Source organism: Diospyros lotus, chromosome 15 (assembly GCF_014633365.1).
Source record: "Diospyros lotus cultivar Yz01 chromosome 15, ASM1463336v1, whole genome shotgun sequence".
NCBI classification, from domain to species: Eukaryota; Viridiplantae; Streptophyta; class Magnoliopsida; order Ericales; family Ebenaceae; genus Diospyros; species Diospyros lotus.
Window position 1 is genome coordinate 30,122,405 of NC_068352.1, and position 20,701 is coordinate 30,143,105.

The following is a 20,701-nucleotide window of genomic DNA, read 5'->3' on the forward strand; positions in this document are numbered from 1 at the left end:
AATTAAGAAAAAAAATTAGTCTTTTTTTGTTTCCTTAAAAATGAATTTAAATTTAAAAATTGACAAAATATGAAAACACTAAAATGGTATTTTCGTGTCATGATTGTTTCAGTTTTTTTTTTTGACTTAATTTTTTTAATAAAATATTAAAATATGAATTTCCAAATGATTGCAAATATTAGTTAATAAAGTAATCTACACGTATACATAACATAAAATGATATTACTTAAGTCTTGTATACGGTTAGGATTTTTAATTATTTGAGAATATATTTTATTTTTTCTTTTTGATTTAGAATTCTTATTTCTTTTTTGTTTTAGATACTTATTCTTATTTGGATTATGATTCTTTTTCTATTATAATTATTTCTTGTTTAGTATAGAATTCCTTTATGTTATACAATAATTTTTATCATCAATTTGAATGAAATAATAATTTTTCTTAAAAGAAATATTTTTCTTATTTGTTCTTTTCCTTTATAATAGTTTATTAAATATATTCGTGACCTGACCTACCAAGGTGATATTTTATCTATTCATTTACATCAACTTTATTAATTTATAATATAATTTTAATCTTATCAAGAATGGGTTGAGCAATCCATCTACGTTCCAGTATCAATAAATGCAAAAAAATATAAGATTAATTTAATTTTCTCTTAACGAAAATTAAAACAGACAAAACCAAATGAATCGTATATAAAATCAAATATACCCAAACGAATAGAAGACAGTCCACTAGTGTTTAGATCTAAATTGATTATTAATAAGGTTATTTATAAAGTTGATAGAATAGTTCTCTTTCTCGATTAAAATGGCACCTAAAATGACTCTTTTCACAACCCGAAATCATTGTTGAAGCACCCGAGAAAATGTGCCACAATATGCCTTAATATGTAACCACTACCATTAAGTTAATCTTTGTGCCAACAAACGTCTGGTCAAGATGCCTCTGTACACTGTATCTGTGCCCGAATCAATTTCCTCATGAGGCCATGGAAAGAGAAGATTTTCAAGCCAAAATATTTCATTAAGTTGAACATTTCCAAGGCATAGAGAGATATTTTGAAGCCATGAAAAACATTCTACTGAACTTGTTCACATTTTTGCAGAAGTATGCAGCTGCAAAGCCTGCTACTTCGAAACGAGATAAACCCAGATTACTGGTTAAGCAGTTAGGGATTGATCTGGGCCGTCTGGCATCCTTCAGCCGCCAAGCGAAGAGTTGCATACGCTGAGCTATCGCTATGGCCATTTGCGGCGATGGCATGCCATAGGCTTGGTTCTGTTCTGTACCAGGAGGGCCGTGAAGTTTTGCGTCTTCGTAAGGTCCTTCCCGGGTTTTTTGTCATCTCCGATGGGTTATCTGCTCAACCAGTGGAAATTCTATGAGAACTATGAATGATGATCTATCTGCCTCTCTAAGATACTGCACAGTGCCATTCATGAGCTTTACAAGCTTTTGGCTGATGTATAGCCCCAGGCCCTCTCTTGAGACACTCTGGCTGTGGTGGAACATCTCTTGAATTAACTCTTCTGGGATCCCGGGGGCTGGATGAATGATCCTGCCATGCAAAAAACATAATCAGGTCTGAAAAATCTTCAGAAATAACATATTGACACACATGGTGGTCATTTCATGAATTACAACCATTATTTTGAAGAGGGCTATTATTTTGAGATGAAGACAATGTTGAAACTGAGGTCGTTGCCAAAAAAAGACTGTAAATCAAGAAATCTTTGGAATTTTTACACAAAGTAATCGAAGCTGTGAAATAGAATAGACATTTAGGATGTTATAAGAGCCAAAATACAACATCCAAGAAGTTTGAAAGCACTAAATAGTTCTTCTCTCAAGTGGTTTCCATTTTATGCCTTGACGTTCTCAATAGGCTCATAATGGTCCAACTTTATTCTCAAAGATAATTGAAACAAACAACTAACAAAAAGGGTGTCTCAAGTGCATGAGACTCTCTGTTTTGGAAGGGTCATATGTGTATGCAACCTTCCCCTTACTATTGCAAAGACTTCGTCCCCTTCCGATCACAAAGTAGCAACCTTACCATTGCTATTAGGATTCACCCACTGAAACAAATAATTAGTATGTAACAAAGGTTGCCATGAAAGCTATATTATCCATTCTCCTTGAAGAATGCATTTTATCCACAGTAACAAGGAAGGGAAGAAGAATAAGGCAACAAGAAAAAGGTGCATACCACTAGACAATGGCAGGCAGAGTGGGAAGGGGAGGAGAGGTTGTATCATGTCCAAGAATTGACTAGCATGACTTCAATTTTATTAAATAGATGGAAATAAGACAATCACTTAAAAAATCTAGAAAAAAATAAATAAATAAAAAGGGAAGGATACCAATGGTAAAATAGGGGAAACAAATTGAAAGCCAGGCAACTTGTTTGAACATATTTCTCTTATGGCAAAAAACAAAATGGAATTTGGCAAAAATAAAAAACTGGAGGGACACAACTGCGACCAAGTTGTAAACATGCGATATACTTGCTAGACATGATCATGATTTCGTACTTACCTAGATGTTTCCAGATTGTTTCCTAGACTTTACATATCTTAGTCCACTACTCTGAAAATATGTTACCTACATCAGTGGAGAAGAGTCTGTATCTCATAATTGGAGGAATATTTAGCACTAGCAGTGGCAACTATATCTAGTATTCGCTTTAGAAGGTGCGGTGCTTTAGGTTCCTTCAAAAGCTGCTTTCATGACATATACAAACCTGATCCTAAAGGCGGACTACTGTATCAGCAGAGATTTGTTTCTTTAACATATGGAAAGAGGAGAGGAACTTGGCATTCCCTTTTTTATGCATTTCAAGCTAAGTTCACAACTTTAGACTTGCATCTTTGCTGGTCTCACTACGTGCTCCAGGTTACCTAAATGGGAGGTAACAGAGTTGAAGAACCTCAAATGATGCGGACCCATCTATTCTAAAGCTGAAATGTAAGCCACATATAAATTCTAAGCTGTTTGAAGGAGAAGAATGTAGTCTTCTAAGATAGAATTCGAATTCCCTCATTCAATGTAATTTGATAATTCTAGTTCTCCACCCAAATGTGCTTTGAGTCCCCCACGCACAACCTCCCCCCCGATCTTTATTAATTATAGCTTTAACCTATAAAAGGGGGAAAAAGCAGTTAAATCTATGTATCAGAAGCTTAACTCTTTTAGCCTTTCCATGCCAGTACACACCACAGTGTTGGCAGATGGAAGTTACACATTTTTATCAACAAAGAGAAAGAAAGTGGATGCCCTACTGCATTAGCAATCAGTAAGTGCTACTATTCATAAGATCGCAAGGTTACGTTTCTTTCTGTTCTTTACAGATCCAACTTCAAACAAGAAAGGAAAAAGAAAAAGAAAAAGAAAATTTCTAACTTCAAAATATTGTCTTCCCGTGGAATCAGTGTTGTAGGTGTTATACTCCCCTTTTATTATTATTATTATTATTATTTTTGGCAAGATAGGTACTGTCAATGCTCCACCAGGTAATGTGTACTTATCAAATGGCCATTACCAATCAATTCATATAAAAAAATTCAAAAAATAACGTAAAAATAATAGTTTATCTCTAAAAATTATTTTGAGCTCTCAGCCATTTTTTTTCCACATAGATGTCCCACATCCCAAGTTATTACTAAAATTTTAAAAATGAAAAAGAGAAACATTGATAGATAAAGTAAATTTGAAGATTCTAAGAATAAAACATCATGCATAAACCTTCATATGCTCAAATTTGGTACTAGGAAGGAGAAGATCTAAAGTTTTAAAAAAAAAAATTTTAGATAGCAACTCTATATCTAGACAGACAAAAACAGGGTTAGAAATAAACATAATTAAAAAATATTGAAAATTATATGTGAATTGGAGACCCTGGACCCCTCTACCCCTTCCTGACCAGGGATTTTTCATCCTCTTCGTGCTCCATCGGGAAATTTTTATGTCCAAACTTGTTCCAAATACAAGAGGTTTAACATATACCCCTGGCAAGGCAGACATCCATTGCCATCCGTACTCTTAACAATGATGGCCTATTATATTTCTGTAATTTTAACCCATAAAATCTTAAATGGCTATTGTTAAATAAGATAAGTAAGGGGATATTAGTGTATTTATCTTTAAGTAAATATATGTATATATATGCTTATGTTGTACTCTTGAGGAATATACAAACAGTTCCTTTGTATTTATCTAACATGGTATCAGAGCCCAAACCCTAACCTAACCCTAGCCGCCGCTGTCAGCCGACGCCATCACCACCGGTCGCTTCGCCCGCCGTCGTCATCACCGCGGGTCTCTTCGTTGGCCGCTGTTCCCTCACTGTCGTGGCTCCTCTTCTCCAGATCACGGCTCCTCTTCTCCAGATCCGGTCCGGCCGTGCCCAGATCTAGCCTTTTCCGTCGTCGGGCCTGCGCCCTCGCCGTCGCCTCGCCTGCGCCCCCGCCGTCGCCATGCCTGCGCCCGAGCTCGCCCTCACTGTCGCCGCCTCTGTCCCAGTCATCTCTCCGTCGCCTTCGCCACGCCTGTCCAGATCCGGCCATCCTTAGGCGAACTCCGGTGACAGCTTCAGCTTTTGTGCTCCAGATATGCCCAGATCTGGTATTGCTCCAGATCTATTCTTTCTTCTCCTTGGTCGTGTAACCCAATCTACTCCAGATCTTCCATTGCTCCAGATCTGTCTTCCCTCTCTTTGGTTGTGTAATCAAATCTGCTCCAGATCTGCTGTTCTTTCTGCATTATGGATTCATCTCCAGCTCACTCTTCATCCACAAGCCGCTTCACCATGTCCACATTGGTGACCATTCCCCATTTTTCGGGCACACCGGTTATTATAATGGAGAAATTGAGCGAACATAATTATCCCGCTTGGTCATGTGCTGTTGAAATTTGGTTTCTTGGTCATGGCCTTGAGGATCATTTATCAAAGACTATTTCAACTGTTTCTGAGGGGGATCAACCTCTTTGGCGGAGAGTGGATGCCCAGTCATTGAGTTTATTGTGGCAGACTATTGAGCCGACCTTAATGCCGATATTTCGACCTCTTCGGGAGTGTAGTGCCCTATGGACTCGGGCTCGTGAGCTGTATACTAGTGATATCACTCGTATTTATGATGTGATTGGTGCCTTGTTCAATTTACGACAGACTGATTTGGATATGACCACATATTTGGATAAACTTCAAACTTCTATTACTGACTTTAACGAGTTGATGCCCTTTGATACCGATATCAAGAAACAACAGCACCAACGCGATCAAATGTTTACTATCCTCTGTCTTCATGGAGTTCGATCAGAGCTTGACTCAGTTAAGACACAGATTCTCGGTAGTGCCTCTCTTCCTCCTCTGACAGAAGTATTTGCCAGACTACTTAGAGCCTCCTCTATTACTGTTGATCGTGGCATGTCCGTTGCTGGAGATCACTCCGCCCTAGTTACGACCCCGACTGGTCGTGGTGGTCGTCGGGGTGGTGGTCGTCCACGACCCCAGTGCTCCTATTGTAATCGCCTTGATCACACTAGAGAGACTTGTTATCGCCTACATGGACGTCCACCTCATGCAGCCAGTACTGCTAACATTGTTGTGGGCGTTTCAGAGGGTCAGGCATCTATCACACCCAGTGATTCCTCACTAGTGACTATCTCAGGGGGGGAGTATGCTCAGTTTCTTCAGTTTCGGGTAGCACAACAGGCTACTTCACCTGTCACATCCTTTGCTGACACTGGTAACCCTACTGCCTGCTTTACTAAGTCCTCATCTTCTCTTGGCCCATGGATCTTCGACTCCGGTGCTACCAATCACATGTCTGGTAATCGTTCTCTCCTATCTCATATTCAAACTTCGCAGTCTCTACCTCCTGTTACATTGACTGATGGCTCTCAAGCCTCAGTCACGGGTATTGGTACAACATTACCTCTTCCTATTTTACCATTATCATCTGTTTTACATTTACCACAATGTACCTTTAATTTGCTCTCTGTCAGTCAACTCACTCGCAGTCTTAATTGCTCTATAACTTTCTCATCTGATTCTGTTCTTGTACAGGATCGAGGGACTGGACGGACGATTGGCACGGGGCTTGAGTCTCACGGTCTCTACTATCTGTCTCTCCCTGCTTCTTCAGCAACGTGCATGACAACAACTTCCCCACTACAAGTCCATTGTCAATTGGGGCACCCATCTCTTCCTAATCTTAAGAAGATGGTTCCCAGTCTCTCTAGTATTTCTTCCTTAGAGTGCGAGTCTTGTCAATTTGGGAAACACATTCGTAGTTCTTTCCCAAGTAGAGTTACTAAACATGCTAGTTCTCCTTTTTCAGTAGTCCATTCAGATATATGGGGTCCCAGTCGTGTCAGTTCACAAGACGGTTTTCGTTATTTTGTAACATTTATTGATGATTTCTCTCGGACTACATGGTTATATTTAATGAAAACGCGTTCAGACTTATTTTCAGTCTTCACTACATTTTGTGCTGAAATTAGAATACAGTTCAATTTGCCTATCCGTGTTCTTCGTAGTGATAATGCTCTTGAATATTTGTCTCTCCCATTTAGATCTTATATGGCATCCAATGGGATTCTTCACCAGACTTCGTGTCCTAGAACCCCATAACAAAATGGGGTAGCTGAACGCAAGAATCTCCATTTAATTGAGACAGCGCGCACGCTTCTTCTTCATATGCATGTTCCACTTCAATGCTGGAGTGATGCTGTCTTAACTGCATGTTACTTAATTAACCGCATGCCATCTCCTATTCTTAATGACCAGATTCCTCATTTCATTATTTTTTCTCGGGTTGACTTATATTCTCTTCCCCCTCGTATCTTTGGGAGCACGTGCTTTGTTCACCATCTTGCCCCAGGTCGTGATAAGTTATCTGCTCGTTCCGTCAAATGTGTTTTTCTGGGTTATTCTCGCCTTCAAAAGGGGTATCGTTGCTACTCTCCTCAATTAACTCGATATTTTGTTTCAGTGAATGTTACCTTCTTTGAGTCATCTCCTTATTTACCTTCTTCATCTGCGATCTCCAATTCTGTGTCTGTTGGGTTACCTTTACCTGTTCCTTCTCTTGACCTCACATCACCTTCATCTCCAACGCCTTCACCATCTCCACCATCATTTGCCTCTCGCCTTGATCGCTCTGATCTTCAGGTCTATCAACGGCATCCACATCTCGTAGCCCAACCAGCACCGACTGTTGTCGCTAGTCCGCGGGAGCCGTCTCCTGACTCATCCCCGGTGCCAACTCGTTCTTCCTCCTCTGGTCCGTCGCCTTCAACTTTTGATCTTGACTTGCCCATTGCTCTTCGTAAAGGTACTCGCCATGCTATCTCCCATTTTGTTAGCTATGATTATTTGTCCCCTGGATATTCTGCTTTTGTTTCTTCTTTATCTTCTGTTTCACCTCCTAAATTTGTTCCCGAAGCTCTTTCCCATCCAAGGTGGAGGGCTGCTATGGTCGAAGAAATGTCTGCTTTACATTCCACTGGGACTTGGGACTTAGTACCTCTTCCCAAGGGTAAGTCTACTGTTGGTTGTCGCTAGGTTTACACTGTTAAAGTTGGCCCTGATGGCCGGATTGATCGTCTTAAGGCTCGCCTTGTTGCTAGAGGATACACTCAGGTTTATGGTCTTGATTATGGTGATACATTCTCTCATGTTGCTAAGATCTCCTCTGTTCGCCTTTTCTTATCCCTTGCTGCTATGTTTCACTGGCCTCTTCATCAATTGGACATCAAAAATGCCTTTCTCCATGGCGATTTACAGGAGGAGGTGTATATGGAGCAACCTCCTGGCTTTGTTGCTCAGGGGGAGTCTGGATTGGTGTGTCGCCTTCGAAAATCTTTATACGGTTTAAAACAGTCTCCTCGAGCTTGGTTTGGTCGATTTAGTTCAGTTGTTCTTGAGTTTGGGTTAACTCGGAGTGAAGTTGATCATTCTGTTTTTCATCGTTCTCAATCTGGCCGCCACATTCTTCTGGTGGTGTATGTTGATGATATAGTACTTACAGGGGATGATGATGTTGGTATCACTGAATTGAAGGCACATCTTCACCAACAGTTTCAGACGAAGGATCTGGGTCCTTTGAGATATTTTTTGGGTATTGAGGTAGCTCGGTCAAAGCAAGGCATCTATATTTCTCAAAGGAAGTATGCCTTGGATATGCTAGAAGAGACAGGATTGCTTGGATGTAAACCTACAGATACCCTTATGGATCCAAATATCAAGCTGTTACCGAGACAGGGGGAGCCTCTTTCTAATCATGGGCGCTACCGTCGATTAGTTGGGAAACTTAATTACCTCACTGTCACTCGTCCTGATATTTCATTTGCTGTGCGTATGGTAAGTCAGTTCTTGGATTCACCTTGTGACAATCACTGGGATGCAGTGATCCGTATTCTTCGATATATTAAGGCTACCCCTAGTAGGGGTATATTGTATCAAAATCATGGGCACAGTCAGATTGTGGGATATACAGATGCTGATTGGGAAGGATCACCTAGTGACAGGAGATCCACATCTGGATACTGTGTTTTTGTGGGTGGAAACCTAGTCTCTTGGAAAAGTAAGAAGCAAACTGTTGTTGTCAGATCCAATGCAGAGGCTGAATACAGGGCAATGGCCGTAACAACATGTGAGCTAGTGTGGTTGAAACAATTAATTGAGGAGTTAGGAGTTACGCAGGTTAAGCCTATGCAATTGGTTTGTGACAACCAGGTTGCAATGCATATTGCCTCTAACCCTGTGTTTCATGAGAGAACCAAATATATTGAAATTGATTGTCATTTTGTTAGAGAAAATGTGCTCTCTAGGGATGTAGTTACAACATATGTGGGTTCCAATGATCAACTGGCTGATTTACTCACCAAGTCGCTTAGAGGGTCTCGTGTGAATTATATTTGTACCAAGCTAAGCATGCTCAATATATATGCTCCAGCTTGAGGGGGAGTGTTAAATAAGATAAGTAAGGGGGTATTAGTGTATTTATCTTTAAGTAAATGTATGTATATATATGCTTATGTTGTACTCTTGATGAATATACAAACAGTTCCTTTGTATTTATCTAACAGCTATGATTATTAAAGAGGATTACCGAAATTCAAGATGAACAACATGTATCTTTGTCCCTATACGTTCTTTTCGTGGTATTAGCTTGAGCAGAATTGACGATCCTTCAGATGCAGGAGTAAAGAGAAGAGCATTTGTTAGAAAATCTGAAAGGACTTGCTGAAGCCTCAAGTTGTCACCGTATAAGTACATTGTTGACACTTCAGTAGGTGAATCAGATATGATCTGCACTTGCCTCTCATGGCTCAGAATCATAGATTGATTTATGACCACTTGCAGAGTTTCACCAAGATTAAATTCAGTAGAGTTCATTTCCATATAGCTGAAAATGGATATCGCAAGTATCAGAAACTGCTCCAAAAATCTCTGACATAAAGAATAAATAACCCCTTAAACAAGAGAGTAAATGCTTTGCAACAGACAAAATTTCAGGCAAAATTAAGAGTAATTGATTGAGGAAAATAGTTCCCATTTAAGTTCAGAGATTGCAACAGGATATATACAGTATATTTGGCCTTTATCTAACTATGCGGGCAACAGCATATATAATAATTGAAAAACGCAGATAGTTAAAAAGATAACACTTTCTCATGAACTAATTGAAGTGGGAAAAGAAATGAGGAATATGAAGCAGAAAGTACCAAAATATGATACAAAGAAAAAAATGCTCTGAGAAGCAGTACATGAATGTGGGACAATTATGATCCAACTTGCTACAAACTTTTTGAATTTATGAAACACGTGATTAGCTCGTCAGGTAAGAATGCTTAAAGTGAGATGATTATCATGACCAAAGGTCATTCAAACAATTTTCTTTTTGCTGACATTCAATCAACTTTTCTAATTGATGTCACCTACTATTGTTCTCCCTTCCCTTCTTATCCTTATTTTCTTCCATGTCGTACTCAGTCCATATTTACTTCTTATCTCAGGTTCTATCTCTAGGGCAACCGCAACAACCTTCTGTTATGTACTTACTAAACGAAACTGTAGGCGGGAAAATAGTAGTAGCCGTAGCATATGAGTTGGTCAGGCGGTTGTAACTTTTGGCGGGAAGCACCCCACTTGACTTGGTGAGATCAGTATAAATGTGAACTGATCTCACCCAATGAAAGCATGCTATGAATGAATTCAATTCTGGAAATTCCCTCTAATTCTCTCTTTCCCTCTTGTTCTCTTCTCTCTCTTCCTACGTTCAATTCTCTCTCTCTCTCTCCCTACCAATTCTTCTTAATTCTCTAAGGAATTCTTGAGGATTCCTTGTCAGATCACTCGGATTTGATAATTTGGTATTAGAGCGCGATTTAGGTCGGAGCAAATCACGGTGAGTACAGGCAAATGGCAGAGGGAACACAAATGAAGAATATGGAATTGCAGCTACAACAATTTGGCTTGACAGTAGCTGATTTACAAGCGAGAGTTGATCAATTGGAGCTCGGATCCAACCACAATCATGAGGCGATCATTTCCATTGATTAGAAGTTGGATGGGGTGGTTACTCAAATCCAAGAAGAAGTCACTCAGATCCGCAATGAGGTGGGAATTCAAATTAGAGAGCAGTTGCAAGGGTTCATGGTAATGTTCTCACGGCAACATTAGGTAAGCCTTTCCCTTGACTTTCCTCCTAGGGAGAGGTCAGATCCCATTCTTCCGAGACAGGGGATGAATCATAAAAGGGCTGGAACTTCCGAGATTGGAGAGGATCTAGCGGAGGTAGGAGAAAATGTGCGAGGAAGGAGGCAGGAAAGGACTTGGGGGACTTAATCACCTAGGGTTTCCTATGCCAAAAATGGATATCCCTATGTTTGATGGGAATAGTCCTAGATGGTGGATCAAACATTGTGAAATGATGTTTGACTAGTACGAAGAGTCCCAAATCATTAGAGGGTGGCCTTGGCTGCAACCTACCTCAATGATGCGGGAGATGATTGGTACTAGGGATGGTCTAAGGTGACAGGAGATTGCCAGTGGCCGGAATTTGTTGAGGAATTATGTGAGAGATTCGAAGATAGAGGGATGATGGATGTTGTAGAGGAATTCAACAAGATCCGACAAGAGGGATTGGTGTTGGAATACCAGCGAAGATTTGAAGAACTCAAGGCATTAATGCCTAACCATAACCCCTGCCTCACTGGAGTTTATTTTGTTTCAAGTTTTATAAGCGGGTTGAATGAAGAGTTGAGACCCATGGCAAAGGTTCTACAACCAAAGACTCAAGCATGCAATAGAGAGTGCGAGGCTACATGAGCTAACAGTAGAAGCACTAATGAAGAAGCAGAGACTATTGAATAGGGATGGAACACACAATGTGTTGTCACCCGTGGGCAAGAACTTGGGGAAGGAAGCTAGCAGAGGGGTGTAGGGATTCAGGAGCTTAGCCTTACCGACTCCTAAGACACAAGGAGAAAGGCTAATGGAGTAGAGGAGGTAGGTTGGCCTCTATTTCAGGTGTGGAGACAGGTATTACCTGGGCATCAGTGTAAGAAACAAATGTTGTTGCTGTTGGAAGGTGAGGAAGAAATTGAAGGAGGAGATGAGGAGATCATGGAAGTGTTTGAAAGGATAAAGGAATATAATAGGGAAATCTCCCTGCATGCCCTGAGGGGTTTGACAAATAATAAGAACATCAAAGTAGAGGGAAAGGTTGAGGATTGCAAATTGATGATTCTCATTGATAGTGAGAGTACCCACAATTTTTTAGACGAAGGGACTGCCAAGCAGTTGAAGTGTTCATTGATCAACACTCAGCCACTTACAGTAACCGTGGCTAATGGGAATAAGGTATTGAGCAAGTCAATATGTGCTGGTTTTTGTTGGGAGATGCAAGGGGGAGAATTTGAGGCAGATCTTAGGCTGCTCAAATTAGGAGGTTGTAATGTGGTCCTAGAAGTGGATTGGATGAAGCATGTGAGTCTTATATGCTTCGATTTTAACAGGATAGAAGTAACATTTGAGAAGGAAGGGAAGAAAATGACCTTGGTGGGCAGTAATGAGGTAGAAGTATGCAAGATGATCACTAGGAAGTGCCTACAGAAGATGCTTAAGCAGAAAATGACTCAAGTGGCCCAACTTTTTCCTATACAGACATTGGAAGAAGGGAAGGAGAAGGACCAGAGAAGGGACAGTGAGCTCCTACTAGTGGTCAGCAACCCACCTCAAATATAATGGGAGGTAAATCAACTTGACCTACTTCATATGCTTTTAGTTGAATATGAGGATCTTTTTAAGGAGCCAATAGCCCTACCCCCTCCTAGAACCCATGAACATTCCATTTTCCTAAAACCAAACTCTGAGTCCTTCAATGCTTAATCTTATCGATACCCCCCAGCCCAAGAAACACAAATAGAATGAATGGTCAAGGAAATGCTACAACAATCCTTAATTCAACCCAGTCACAACCCTTTGCATCCCTTGTGTTACTAGTGAAAAAGAAGGATGGATGATGGTGCTTCTATGTGAATTACTGCTATTTAAACACTATAACAATCAAGGATAAATTCCCAATTCCACTCATTGAGGACCTCCTAGATGAATTGAGGAATGCAACCATTTTTTCTAAACCTGACCTATCACCTGGCTATCACCAGATCAAAATGAGCCCTAAAGACATACCCAAGACGACCTTTCGAACTCACCAAGGCCATTATGAATTCTTGGTAATGCCCTTTAGCCTTACTAATGCCCCAACTACCTTTCAATCTTTAATGAACCAAATCTTTGAACCCCACCTAAGAAGTTTCATTCTTGTATTTTTTTTATGATATACTGGTGTATAGCCACACTTTTGACCAACACTTGACACACCTTAAGGCTACTTTTGAGATCCTCAGAGTCAACCAATTGTATATAAAGATGTTGAAGTGTTCTTTTTCTCAAAAGTAGGTGGAGTACCTCAAGTACATTATCTCAGGCCAAGGGGTTGGTACAAACCCAAAGAAAGTGGCAGGCATGCAGTCTTGGCCGAGGCCTACCACCCTTAAAGCCTCGAGAGGGTTCTTAGGCTTAACAAGGTACTACAGGAGGTTTGTGAGGAATTATGGGATTATCAGTAGGCCTCTAACACAACTTCTTAAGAAGGAAGGTTTCAAATGGAATGCACAGGCTGAAGCAACCTTTGAACAATTAAAAAGGGCTATAAGTGAGGCATCGGTGGTGGGTTTGCCCAACTTCAATAAGACTTTTGTGTTCGAAATAGACGCGTATAATACGGGAATTGGAGTTGTCCTAATGCATGGGGGTAGACTTCTAGCATTTCTCAGCCAAACATTAGCCCCTAGGCATGCTAGGCTGAGCATTTATGAGAAGGAGTTTGTGGTTGTGTCGATGGCAGTGGATAAGTGGAGGCACTACTTGGGAGGGGCTCAATTTGTGATCAAGAATGACCATCAAAGTCTGAAGTTTTTGTTGCAATAGAAGCTTCACACTCAATTATAAAAGAAAGGGATGGCTAAACTGATGGGCCTTGACTACACTATACAGCACAAGAAAGGAAAGGATAATATGGTGGCGGATGCTTTGTCTAGATATCAAGAAGAGGGAGAAACAATAGCCATAATTGCATTGGCATCGAATTGGTACCAAGAAGTAGCTGCTAGTCATGATTCAAATGAGCAGGTCAAGGGATTGCTAGAGTAGATGATTTTGAACCCTACCAACAGGCCAGGGTATGCATTGAAGAATGGGGTGATCCGGTACAGAGGGAGGATAGTGATTGGAGATAGTTAGGCCATCAAGGAGAGGATACTCCAAACCCTCCATGAGTCCCCATTGGGAGGTCATTCAGGAATTCAAAACACATATCATAAGGTAAGGCAACTTTTCTTTTGCCCTAAACTAAAAAAAGCAGTGGTTAAGTTTGTAATGCCTTGTGACACCTGCAAGAGGTGCAAGCATGAGAATATGGCCATCCCTAGGTTGTTACAACCCTTAGCTATTCCAAGGCAAGCATGGAAGAGTGTGTCAATGGATTTTGTGGAAGGGCTACCTAGGTCAAAAGGGAAGGATTGCATACTAGTGTTGGTGGATAGGTTTACGAAGTTTGCTCACTTCTTAAGCCTAGCTCATCCCTACACCACCCAAGAGGTTGCTAGAGTATTCCTTGATCAGGTTATCAAGATACATGGGATTCCAAGAACTATCATCTCTGATAGAGATAAGGTATTTACTAGTCTCTTGTGGCAAGCCCTATTAAAGTCTCTCAAATCTAAGCTAAGCATGTCATCAGCCTATCATCCCTAAAATGATGGACAAATAGAGCAAGTCAATCAGTGTTTGGAGAATTACCTGAGATGCCTATGTTTCTAGCACCCTAAAGGTTGGCACAAGTGGCTATCATTAGCCCAATGGTGGTACAATTCTAGCCATCACAGCTCCATTAGGATATCACCCTTTGAGGCTTTGTTCGGGTATAAGCCCCCTCTATTACCTGCTATTCAGGAGACTAACAATGTGGCAACAGTGGATGATCATCTCCAACAAAGGCAAGAGATTTTAAAGAAATTTAGCTATGGCTTAGAACAGAATGAAGCAACAGGCAAATAAAGGAAGAAGTGAAAGGCAGTTTGCAATGGGGGAAGAGGTTTATCTAATCTAAGACTAAGACCATCTCACATCAAGGCATTGACTTCAGATCCGGTATCCAAGTTAAGTCCCAAGTACTATGGTCCCTTTTCCATTGTAACTAAATTGGGTAAGGTGGCATACCAACTACAACTATCGGAGAATTCCTAGATTCATCTAGTGTTTCATGTGTCACTATTAAAGAAATGTGTGGGAGCACAGTAAGTGAAAGCCTACCCTCGGGTGCAAGAAGCAGTGTACCTCGAGCAGAACCAGTAGTTGTTCTAGACAGAAGGGTCATTTACAGGCAAGGAGCCCTTATAACCCAGGTGCTGGTGAAATGGTCTCATCTTCATGACGACCATAGCACGTGGGAACACCTCCTTGACTTGCTCACACAATTCCCAAGAGTAGCTAGTCTACTTTGTATTTCTTAAGGACAAGAAATTCCTCAAGGGGAGGGTAAATGTCATGTACTTACTAAATGAAACTATAGGGGGGGAAATAGTAGTAGCTGTAGCATATGAGTTGGTTAGGCGGCGGTTGTAACTTTTGGCAGGAAACACCCCACTTGTCCTACTTGACTTAGTGAGATTAGTATAAATGTGAACTGATCTTACTCGATGAAAGCATGCTATGAATGAATTCAATTCTCTCTTTCCCTCTCGTTCTCTTCTCTTTCTCTCTCTCTTCCTACGTTCAATTCTCTCTCTCTCTCTCTCCCTACCAATTCTTCTTAATTCTCCAGAATTCTCTAAGGAATTCTTGAGGATTCCTTGTCAGATCTCTCGGATCTAACACCTTCAACTTCACCATCATTTAAGACAACAATGACAAAAGCAGGGTAGTTCATTTCCTGAACTTAAGGAGAGGAAATGGGGATTTACTACTATTAGTCTGACTATTATGAACATCATGGAGCCTGATGGAATCATTTGGAGTAATCTCTAGAGATTCTTGTGAATTGATGGCCTACAAGAGTTTTATATCTCACTCTAAAGCAAGAAACATAATCAATTGTATCATGCTCCTTCTACCACCCATCTCCTCCTGTTACACTAATCCAGATGTTCTCCATTTTTTCATCCTTAATAATGATTTTTCCACATCTGAAGAGCTCAGGCTTCAACTTCATTCTTATTCCCTATTCAGTCCAGTTCAAATTGGGACCTATTTGAAATCAACTTTCAAATCTCAAATTTCCTGGTAACACTGTATAATCTAACTTTCCATAGCATAATTAACTGATGAGGACTAAGTTTGTGCATATATCAGCCAGTCAGATCACATTGTCAAGACTCCACTATCATTTTTTATTGTTGATCAATTATGAATTATCAGTTTGCTGTCAATAAAAGCTGTAATGATTAGCATTCCATTTTCACTCTGAACAACTCATATAGTCATGTTCTACTTTTTCCTCCTGCTTCTATCTTTGATTAGTGTCCATTTAACAGAAATCGCTACCACTCCTTCATATGTATCCTAGTCCTTGACATTATCCTAGTTTGAAGAAACAATCATCAAATGTATAGATCTCAAACAACATCCCAAATGCCAAGATGAGATCATAATATTGGGGAAAAGTTATCAGTACTCTAAACTTCCTTGGTCTTATTAAGATTCCTGACTTTGTCATAAAATTGGACTTTACTGTGTTATTTGTCCACCCTAACACTGTAAGGCCTCAGAAACTTTTTCATATGCATGCACATGCAAGCGACTATGAGTATTTAGAATCCATGAAGCAAGATTTGAAGTATGAATCAATGTTAAATCCAGCAAAATATGTGGTTCGAGTTGGATGCCGCACCATTCCTCAATGCTCTCAATATCAGTGTCATCAACAATCTTGGCCAATTGTTCCTGGCACAATGTACTTGCCTTCAAAAGCTGCCTCTGTTCTTCGCTCAATTTAGAAGATTCCATCAGATTTTGCATACATTTTATTCCATTTAAAGGGTTTTTTATCTCACTATGAATAAAAGCCAATTTTGTGAGGCTATTTGCTGCATTCTGTTCTGATATTCTTTGCACCTGCAATGCATATTGAAGTTCTGGACTAGCAACATGCAAAAAGCACAAAACCCCAGTAATCTTACCCTCTGCACCAATTCTCTTATTAGCAGAAAGTAATGCCTCAACATAGCTACCCTTATGATCAAAGAATCCAAATAACAGTTTATCTGCATCTTGCCCTGCAATTACCCCACTCAGCAATATCTGCAGTTTGGTTAATGTGTCCTGATCTTTGAGCTGACAACCAGAACTGTTAACTGTAAAAACCTCTCCAAGTAGCATCCGACCAATGGTTTCTTCCCTCTTTACACCAGACAATTTTTGCATCGTGTGATTCCATTCAGAGCATTGACCATGCTCATCCATCATAAATATTGGAGGAATAAGCGCAGAAGGGCACCTCATAATTCCAACATAATCACCTTGGATTTGAATATATTTGTCCAAAATCATCTTGTGCCCAGTAATATCTTGCCCCATAAAACAAACCCCCACTATATTTTGATTTATATCTCGACTACAACATGCATTAGCAACCAAGAATACAGGACCATTGTTTTCCAGATGACCAAAGGTTTTAAGCTTAAGTTGAATACTTTGCTCTTCCTTGCCTGTCATTTGATATTAGAATAGATGATCAAAAATGGGGTTTCAGAAGAATAGAATACAACATACATGTAACCAAAGAAAGTAAGAGGCCTGGAGCTCAATAACAAACAATTTAGCACATTTCTAACTCCAATTACAGGATGTGAGAAATGGAAAAAGGTTTATTACATGAAAACCAAGTGTTTCCTTTCTACATAAAGTTCCACAAATATAAAATCCCAAGACAGTGTCAGGCAGTCATGCTCAAGTCATTCTTTAAGATATAGTAAAACAAAGTTCACAAGTATGACTTCCAGTAATCCATGAATTATGGAGAACCAGACAATGAAATGTAGAAACCACAAGGCATTTTCAGGAGATACTAAAATATCAAAAAGCAAGTATAGAATCACCTTCCGAAGCCAAGAGGAGCACATTTTTCACCAAATCAATAGAATCATCAGCCACAAGATTGACAAAGGGTGTGCCAATTGCTTCCTGGACACTTAACCCAGTAAGCTCAGCTACTTTAGTATTCCATCCATGAACATTACCAGAAGAATCAACAGCCAAGATGGGGACTGAAGCTGTCTCAATAAGGCGAACCATCTCATTTGTCACAACACGCAGGTCATCTATCCTCTGTATACTGGTCTCAGCTGATGGAATATTCACAAGCATTTTGGAATCATCGACAGCCTCATCTTGTAAGGATTCTCTTAATATCAATTGTAAGGAATGGATTGCATCCATTTCTACATCTTCCCATGGTAAACTCTGCCACTTAGCCGCCTCTAGAAAGGCTTTAAATGATGATCGAGGGTGCATTTTTCTTCCATCATCCTTGTCAGCAGGATCGTGTTTTGCACCACCCCACCTGATCTCCTTAGCTGAGTGAGATCGGAACCAGAAAAGGAAATCCTTCTTAGTAATTCTCACAGCAGCCATTCCACATACTGCATCACCAAGGACAGACGCACCTGGGTAACCAGCTTCCATCAGGCTATCAGTATTTAACCCTGTATTCCCACCATGGTATTGAAGAAGCCATTCAGCCATATCTCTGATTTGTGCATCAGTAGGGGTAATCCCAAGCAACCAACACTTATTCCTGAAGTACAGTGCAGCTCCATCACACTTAACAAGATCCATTACATTAGGTGATTGAGTGACAATTCCAACGGGAGCATCTCTCAAAAGCATATCACAAAGAACTGTTTGAGTCTGCAAAATGTGCTTCTCCCTCAGCTGAGCAGCCAACTCCACTTCTTTGTTAATCTGAACACCAAAAACTTGAAGCAAGAACTCACAAGCATATCTCAACGGAAATGGAATGAACCTAGGGCTTGTGTGATGACAGACTACCAAACCCCATAATTTTCTTCGAGTTTGCTGATCATTCTTGGTTTCATCATCTTCCTCATTGATTGTCACTGACATCACAAGAGATGCAATAGATCCCATGTTCTCCATATACTGAACATGACACCCATGAGGAGCCCTTAATGTGGATCCACCAAGACTCAATGGCTGATCCAATTTCTTGTCTTGGATTACTTTAACTGGTTTTGCCAGACAATCACATATCATCCTGACCTTATTTTTCACGAAGAGAAATCTTGAAGCCTGTGGTATATCAGTAGCTGGATAATGCAGTCCGAGATAAGGTTCCAACTCAGTTCTGCGGCACTCAGCAACAACCTCCCCATGCTCATCTTCATGAAATTTATACACCATTACCCGATCATAACCAGTCAAGTCTCTCACTTCCCCAACTAGTACATCACATAACAGTGATATGCTCCCACTTGGCAAAGATTGCAACCTTGAAATTGCTTTGGCTGCAAGCTTATATGATTTTAACGCCCCAGCAGCTGTCACTGGCACATCAGCTGGGTTGACAGGCTCTAAATCTAGAACTAGTCCCACATCAATTCGATGCAGAATTGCATAAAAGGGTTTGCCTGAATTTCTACTGTGAACCAATACAGGGTTAAGGAGATGAACTTCCCCAAAATTTGCAGCTTTCTGCAGTGCAGCAGCGCCTGAGGATCGAAAAAGGGTCCGAACATCAGTTCCGAAAGTCAGTGTTTCTTTATGCTCAATGCTTGGAACTGCATGGGGAGCTAACTCCAACATTTCTGGTGCATTTTCGCTGTACGCAAGGACGGTAAAATTTTGCTCATCAACGGCAATCATGCAACCAAACGTCTGAATAAGGCTTCCTCTTTGCATCTTTTGCAGATAAGCTGATATGGTAGAAGAGGGGGCAATGCTGGTAGAACTTGATGCGTTGACATCAATCGATGCAGAATAATGAAATGTTCCCCCTTCAGACTTTTCAAAGTCTGCGTGAAGCTTAGCATCAACGGGGGTTTGTGCAACGACGTGGGCATCATGCTTTGATTGAGCAGAGCTGCTCCGAGAACAATTTGTTTTGTTTGTTGATTTGGATGACATTTCTCAACCCACCTTCCCCTTCAATCCCCTTCCTGTTTATGAAATCTCCCCAGTAGCTTTTTTTTTTTTTTTTCTATCAGTTCACTCCATGTAACTGGAATGTTGTAATACCACCAAATTCACCAATACCAAAAGCAATTCAATTCCACCAATATGGAATCTCCAAGATTGTGCTCAATAACACAGTACCAAACAATTCACAGAATAAAGGAGGGGAAAAGAGAGAGAGAGAGAGAGAGAGACCAAACCTTTTTTCTCATTACAGAACCATGGAAACATCCCGTAAAGAAAGTGATACAATTGACACCCATCACATAATTTGATTCTTCCCCCAAAAGCCTCCAAAAGAGAAGTAAATGGTTTCTCCCAGAAACATCTAAAGAGTATTCCCCCAAAAAACCCCACCCGGAAGACAAAGCCCATAAATCAATTGCAAATTTCACAAAAACTCCACGGTGGACACCAGCAAATTTCGACCCATTCCCACCCAGAATTGACATCGATAAATCCAAAGACAAGATTCAAATACCACCAACATCATAAACTACCAGACAATAAAACAAATTAAATTCACAAAGATGGTGAATGAAAAAGACATGGGCGTCGACTGGGCCATGAATCGGGCAACACGGGAAACCATCTCGATTTCTTCAGCTTATCCATGGATTTCAGAACTATATATATTATATATATAAGAGTTTGCGTGAAAAGATTCTACCGTAAAGAAACTCTCTTAGTCTGCGGCTCTCTGTTATTTGTCGTGGACTTGGCGTCATGGTTCTGCTCAGAGTTGAATAAATTTCGGTTTGTTCTTAGTTGCCAAGTTTCAACCAATCCTAACAGCTTTGAGCCGGGACGGAAGAACAGGAAAACAGTAATAATAATGACAAAATGGGGGGTTGAAATGAAATTTCATTCTTCTTCCTTTGGACTTGGGAATTGGGATTACCTGGTAAAAGTTTAGGGTAAATTCTACC

At 40.3% G+C, this 20,701-nt stretch overlaps 1 protein-coding gene across 2 annotated transcripts; it reads right to left on the reverse strand.

The window, feature by feature from the left end:
• Positions 1 to 744: 744 nt before the first annotated feature.
• LOC127792069 (phytochrome C) lies at positions 745 to 20,593 on the reverse strand. 2 transcript variants are annotated; one of them, XM_052322396.1, is made up of 4 exons: positions 17,678 to 20,589; positions 16,471 to 17,287; positions 9,124 to 9,420; positions 745 to 1,565 (listed from the first exon to the last, which is right to left on the reverse strand). In XM_052322396.1, the coding sequence occupies exons 1-4, from the start codon at positions 19,722 to 19,724 to the stop codon at positions 1,349 to 1,351; spliced, it is 3,378 nt and encodes a 1,125-aa protein (XP_052178356.1). In that variant the 5' UTR covers positions 19,725 to 20,589; the 3' UTR covers positions 745 to 1,348. The 2 variants fall into 2 exon arrangements, with proteins under 2 accessions (XP_052178356.1, XP_052178358.1); XM_052322398.1 differs by lacking the exon at positions 745 to 1,565 and having other exon boundaries at positions 9,328 to 9,464; positions 17,678 to 20,593.
• Positions 20,594 to 20,701: the final 108 nt, after the last annotated feature.